Here is a 7,325-nt window from a genome sequence, read left to right on the forward strand (position 1 = left end):
GTACTGCAAATGGAACCTAGGGCCTTGTGCCTGCTAGACAGCTGCTCTTTGTGCACCAAGTGACACCTGCCGCCCTGGTGGGTTTTCTTGATGTGAATATATCCTGTCGAGTATCAAGAGAGCCGAAGGCACTGTCTGCAAGGGCTCTGGAGCCTGCATTGTCACTTATGCCTAGGTCACTTATTGAACTTGCATAAGTCCTGTAATCACCATGTGCTCCAGCTCCACAGTAAATGTGTTGATATACACTCAGCATTTACATGCACCTCAGACCTTGTACACAGCACTGGGTAAACCTGTAGTGAAAGTTTTTTTTGGAGCCAAGTGTTGTTAGGCCCTGCTCACTACCTCACATTTTACCTAACAGTACTTCTTTTCTTCCAGGTGGTTCTTTGCCCTTCTGGTTGGTCAGACATTTCTCTTCTCCATGGAATGATTTCTACTTCTCTAAAGGGTATTTTTCATCCTATCTTCCTGATGTGAAGAATGATCCTCACCACATATAGGTAAATGTGTATATAATTCTATGTAGTCCTTATACGTGGTTTTTGGGAAAAATATGTCCCTAATCCACTGGTTTCAGATGTGGATGGCAGCAGACCTACCCAAGCTAGCACATTTTCCAGACAACTACAGCATTGTCCTTCCTGGTGACCTCTCTCCATCAAAGATCCCTGATCCTGTGGTTCACTCCCTCAGACCTCCTTTGGTATTGAAGTGCTCTGGACAATGAGTTCTCAAACACTCCCATCACATCCACGCCTGTCCCATAGGCAACTTTCAGTTGGCTGCTGCCTTCTCCTAATGAGGAAGCTCATTTCACAGAGGCCTGGGCCTCAGTGGAGCCTTGTGGGAGATAGCAGACTCCCTGGGAAGGAAAGGGAATGTGGAGACCCTTAGAATGCTATGCATGGGCAGCACCCACATTATCCACATGCTTGGGCAGGCAGTAGCACTACCTTGGTAGGTATCAACACCAGGAATTACCCTCCAGGTATGAATTTGTTATTATGCCTGACATGAACATGCATTTGAATGGACAGGCAGTCAAGCAAGTGGCTTCCTCGTGTAAATATCAAGTGTACATTTTACTTCCTAGAAGATAAATGCTTCCCATAAAATATCAGGAGTATTTTACATTGCTCCCAAAGAAGCCAATATGGAAAAAGAGAGTTTTCAGCAAGCACAGGTTAAACGTGTAAGTAGCTTTGGTGTGATTGTTCGCAGGCAGATTGATAAGCCCATGGTCACCCTACTTTAATTATATAGTATGTGTACTTCTCATTACAAAACAGTGCAGACAGGCTAAGAGTTAGTGCAGTGGTCGAGCTCTACTTAGCACAAGCCAAGCCCTCTCTACTCTGCAAAACAGACAAACCAACAAGCAAGTCAAGAAAGGAATTATGGAAATATATCTACATGAGAATGAAAAGATACTCTACCAAATGGATTTTCTTAGAATTACTCTTTTTATTTGAATCTTTTCAAGGAAAGATTTAGGAAAAATAAGTTCATATCTATTCGTATGTATAAAGCAAAGCACACAAGGTTTTCCTTTATCACAAACGGTCATACCATATATTGTATTTTTCATTTTGGTTTTACATTTTACTCATTTTAGATTTTTTTGTTTCTTTCTACTTTTCACATGGCTTTACTCATTCTTGGCAATGTTGGAGACACCATAATTTATTTGGCCATTCCTCCTTTTATAAACATTTTGGTTATTTCCAATTCTCTCTGTTGCAAATGACACTGAACTGAATCTTGCTGCATATGTTTGAACAGTCTTATATTTCACCATGAATTCTCAAGATGGGAGTTGACAGACCTGACATATGAGCATTCCTGCTTTTGACAGATACGGCCACACTGTGTTCCCGTATCACCTACAAACTCACACTCCTGCAGCTGTCCAATTCCTAGGCTGCTTTTCTCCTCTCCCCTCCCTTCCAGTCTCATTTCTCTCCCCCTTCTCCTTTCTTTGCTCACCTCCCATGGATCCCTGCCCTTCTCTCTTTTCTCTGTTCTTTCTCTCCTCTCCCCCTTCCTCTCACCCTTCTTTCCTTCCATTCTTCCTTCCTCTCTCTTTCTCTTCTCAGTTTTGCTTTCTTTTCTCTCTTTGAGACAAGGTGTCAGTACGGATCCGAGATCAGCCATGCATGTAGGCTGTGCTTGCCTTGAAGCCTGGATCCTTGTGAGTCAGTGCTGGGATCACAGTTGTCCAAACACAGCTCCTAGACGTCTTTTGCTTTTCTAATTGTTTTTCCTGCTGTACAGGGGAAGTAACTCTTCCCAGGCAGGCACTTAATAGCGCTCAACTATACTCCCAACCTTCTTATCTAAAATATTTAGGACAGCAGTATGCATATAGAACATTAAAATACAATGTTCACAAGTCAACAGCATATAAATGCTTACCATGCTCTAACCACAACTCATGCTCCAATTTTTTCCCTTCCTTGGTGTTCCTGGTTGATTTCCTGCCTCCTCATCCTCCTCGGCAGTTTTTCTGAAGTGAAGCAACTGATCTACTGCATCACTGTCCTCCTGTTTACTTTTGCGATGTGGATACTCAGTGTGATCCTAGTGAGCAGTATATCCTGGCGTGTGTGGGAATTTGACAGTCAGGTTGTTCCCCTTGCCTACATTGGACTTTGGAAGGCCCAGTACTATCTCAGGGAAAACACCTCTGTCCTAGTGCTAGCAGAAGCTGACATCCACAGTGGGTGGACCTATGCAGTTGAACTTGAGTATGCAAAAGAACTAATGATGTTGGTGAATTTTATGCTGTTTGCGGCCGTGATCTTCTGCACCGTGGCCTTTATCGTCAGCAGGTCAAAGACTAACTACCAAGATTTCCTGACACTCTACTACACATTCTCAGCCCTCCTTCTTTTACTCAGCTCTGGCTGTGTGGCTCTGGCTGTGAGCTGGAACTACACCATGGACTTATCTGGCCAAAGCACCCTTGATTTCCCATTAGAGTTTCCTGTTGAAAAAGAGGATGTGACCAAGAAACACTCGTCCTACGTGTTCCCACTGGGAATCAGCACTGCTGCTCTGTCCTTCCTTGATGCCATCCTGTGCCTTTACTCTATGATCTTCACAGAGCCCAAGCCCATGCCCCCAGAAGATGATCCCTGAGGCTCACTCGAAGGCACGGAATGTAGGGCTGGATGGTGGGAGGTCCTGAATGCAGGGAGCTTGAGGTATTTGCCACCGAGGTGGCACATTGGGGCAAGTACATCCTCACTGCAAATAAAATTATGTCCTTGGTATCTCCGTGTGTGTCTCAGGTTTCTGGGCTCCTCTGTTCCGTTGGTCCATCTCTTCCTTGAAGGGCTTCATTTCTGGTAATCGGCCTTCTGACACTTCCTGTTATGTGCTGCCAAAATCCATAGGCAAGGAAGTATGCTGCCTGGTGTGTGCCAGCTCACATCAGTGACAAGGACCTGCTCCACAGTGGCCCCACCGTGGAAAGAGGCTGTGGGTGCACACAGAAATCATGCATTCTCAGGGCCTCGCACTCTGTCAGATGTGCTCAGTGTTGAGGTCAGAGCAGGTTTCCCCAGCCTTGTTACTATGGACATTAGAGGCTGGGTTCTTTGGGAACAGGTGGGCTGGACTGGGCCTTGAGGACTATAAGGAGCATCTGCAGCCTCTTCCCCATGGAGGACTGCAGTGGCATTAGTTTCCTGCATTGCAAACACCCAAATGAGCAGACATTTGCAAATGTCCCCCAAGAAGTGAATGTGTCCCTGCTGAGAAGCTCTGGTCTGGATGCAGCCAGTGAGGCAGGCCCCTGCAGCTAATGGTGTGCTGAGATGATGTGAAGAAGCTGCTAATCTAGCAAACATGCACATTCTCATGAATCACCTCAGATCAGGCCTCTGCCAGAGATGAATGTGTTTCTCCTTGCTGGAGATGTTTGCCAATGACAATGTCAATGAAAAATATGATCTGCAAAGTATCCAGTGCTATGCTACGGTTTCTTAGCTGGACAATGCAGGTGATGAGAGAACCGGGGAGCTTGGGCCACACACTTAAGGTAGAAACTATGAAACCTGGAGCAGGTTATGAGAACTCAATAGAGGAAATGATACAGAGTTTGTAAGAGGCAGGGAAGATACAGTGAGAAGGCTCCAATGACTGGTTCATGAAACTTCAGGGAAAGACAAACAGACTGAGACAATCTTCAAGGAAGTGAAGTTAAACATTGCAGAGTTACTGAAAGACATGAATGCTGAAATTGAGAAAAAACTGTCAGTCTTTCATAAGCTAAGCAAAAATGGATGCATGTGTAGATATATATGAATGTGTAGGCATTTTCAGGTACAAAGAGAAGTTGTTTGAGGAAAATCAACATATTAATGACAAAGGATCTACAATTACACTAACTGACCAGACTCTCCAACAAGAACAAACAAAAGCACTTAAAAATGGCTTCAAAGGGATGAATGTAAGGGTAAACCGGTAATTCTATTATTTGCCAAGCCAGTGCTCACGAATGAGAACAGTGTAAAGGCAGCTTCAGGTAAAGGGCTGTGAAATGACACCATTTGTGAAGAAGAAACTGTGCACAGTGTGTGTCCTCTGCAGATAGCCGAGGGCTGAAAGGGGTGGAAGCCTTCCCAGGTTGTTTTTGCCTGAGTCCCTGACCTCAGCTCTTAAGCCGTTATGCTAAATTCTATGACTAACTTGTGAACAGAATGAGAAGAAAGTTAAAGGGGGAACACAGAAGAAGAAAGATGGAGGTCTGTTATTTTGCAAGGTTAGTGTGACTACGTGAGGCTGGGAAAGAGCTTGGCAGTCTAAGCACCTGCCTGGTAAGCTCAGGGACCCAAGTGAGATCACTATGAGTCTGACCTGCATAGTGAGACCCTGTTCCAGATAAATAAATAAATAAATAAATAAATAAATGATTAAACATAAGTTAAAAAATATGACTATGTAACAAATCCAGGAGACTAGTCATGACTCCATTTTTAAGAATGTTCTAGAAAAAGGAGCATCTCAAAGACAAATCAGTGCTGTGACTCAAGTCACAGAATAGAGTGAGCACACGAGGACCTTGAGGATACTTTGGGTGCTATCCAGGCTGTGTAGCTGGGGGAGAGTTCACTGTCCCACCATAGTACAGTTTGCTGAAACTCTTCAAAGAACATATGCTAAATCAAGCAGTTTTATTCTTTATAAATGCTAGTAATGCCTGAGAGTCCAAAGGCTTCTGTTCATGAACACTTTGGTTCCTGAACAAAAGTGTTGGGCGTTTTGCTTCTTTTCTTGGACTCTGCATGGGTTGAGGAACTCAACCAGGACCACGGTTTCCAGAATTGTGGAATGAGTTATGTTCGTGAATCAAGGTACCGCTGTGTACAACAATAATGAAATTTAAACAGAAAACTTTCCATTCCTATACATCAGTGGCAACCTTTTTTTCAGTTCTTGGGGCTGAGGGGACAGGCTCCTTCAGGCTAGGCAAGCACTCCACCCTTGAAGGATATCTGCAGCCACGAACTTTTATTTTATTTTTTTATAAACACAATGTATTTATCGAGGGAAAGAAAGCTCCTGTCCAAGAGAGAGACAGGAGGGGAGCCCAAGCGGGTTGTTCCCCTGGTAGTGACATTTATTTTGTCCTTACAGCACTTTTTAAGGCCTCACAAATTACATATCCAGGGGTAGAATAGTTAATAGTTTAAAGGAGAAGCCTTTAAAGAAGCACTGCTTGAGACAGGGAGTGGTGGCGTGTGCCTATAATCCCAGCTCTTGGGAGGGTATAAACAGATGGTTCACTATGAGTTCGATCTAGTAATGAGACCCTGAATACACTGTAGACCCTTGCCTAAAATACACACACACACACACACACACACACACACACACACAAAGAAGCACTGCATCCTGCTTATGCAGAATGCAGGGATCATGTTTCCATCCCCTGCATGCCATGCCAGCCCCACTGGCCCACTGAGAAGGCAAATGAGACTGGGTGTGGTGGTGGGAGCCTTTAACCCCAGCTTGGAAAGATGGAAACAGGAAGATCACTATGAGTCCGCTCTACATAGTGAGACCCTGTGGACCCTGTACTAAATGCGTAATAAATAAATAAATAAACAAACAAACAAAGATGCACTGTTGTGCATTATGACATAGCAGATCTAATGGGTTTGCAAAAGAGAACCTTAAAAGTAGGGGGAAATCTTACAGAAATCTTGTGTTGTATAATTGCTGGATGATTGTTCTCTGAGATGTATGGTTTTCCCCTCCTTTGTGGCTTTTGGACTACCATCCTCTATCACACCCTCCCCTTGCTGTCTGGTGAAAACTACATGATCCTTGTTGCTGATTTCCACCTGGGAAATACCACCTGATAGTAGCAGTTAAGAGCAATAAAACATGAAGTTTATCTTTTAAAAACATTAACACTGTTGTGAATTGAAAACATCAAGCACACACTAGCTGCAAATTCAAGCCTTTTTTCATATGACAAAGATACACTGAAAACATACAAAAGGTGTTTTTCTTGAGCAAAATGTGAATATTAGGGCTGGTGAGATGGCTCAGTGATCTAAAGCACCTACTTAGAACAAACAAGCTTAGCAAAGCACAGGGACCACGGTTCAATCCTCTGGCACCACATGCCAGCCAGCCCCACCCCCTGGTGGGCTGAGCTGGCCACACACACACACACACACACACACACACAAACAAATAAATAAATAAAATTTAAAAAAGAAAGAATATTATTTTATATCCAACATATAAATTTCCAAGAGATAAAATATCAGAGATTTTCCCCATCACATAAAAATCAGGAAGGTTCACCTTCATGTGAAAAAATACATATACACACATAAGAATAATTGAAGATGAGCTTCAACAATCATACCATAAAATCTGGACTGATGAGGCCAACATACTAAACTATAATTGATCAGTTTCATGAATCTCAGTAAACCCAAGTTTAAAACTACACAGCACTGTTTAGCAGCAGTGAGTATCACAGTAATGCTGTTGCTGTCATCCAATTTGAGATGTGTGAACCACGCCAAATGGAGGACACTGAATAAAGCAATGAAGCAGGTCGTCACGCTTGAGAGGAATCAAGGAAATTCCAAGGACTTTAGAAAACCTGCTTAAGTCAGAAATATCTTCTTTACATGATGACATAGAAGCACAATTAAAGCAGACAGTTTTTATTATCAGCTCAAAAATATAAGAAATTTTGGACTAGGTGTTTAAAGATCTAAGTTATCTCCAAACAACACATCTCTTGCAATAAGAGGCAAAGTTCCCATTTTTGGAAAATATACTCTTCA

General features: G+C 43.1%; 1 protein-coding gene across 1 annotated transcript; it reads left to right on the forward strand.

The window, feature by feature from the left end:
* The first annotated feature begins 413 nt into the window (after positions 1-413).
* Positions 414-3,598, forward strand: LOC101562067. Its single transcript, XM_023708725.1, has 2 exons — positions 414-506; positions 2,508-3,598. The coding sequence occupies exons 1-2, from the start codon at positions 487-489 to the stop codon at positions 3,145-3,147; spliced, it is 660 nt and encodes a 219-aa protein (XP_023564493.1). The 5' UTR covers positions 414-486; the 3' UTR covers positions 3,148-3,598.
* The last annotated feature ends 3,727 nt before the right edge of the window (positions 3,599-7,325 follow it).

The sequence above is a fragment of the Octodon degus genome, unplaced genomic scaffold (genome assembly GCF_000260255.1).
Source record: "Octodon degus isolate 3935 unplaced genomic scaffold, OctDeg1.0 scaffold00504, whole genome shotgun sequence".
In the NCBI taxonomy this organism is placed as follows: Eukaryota; Metazoa; Chordata; class Mammalia; order Rodentia; family Octodontidae; genus Octodon; species Octodon degus.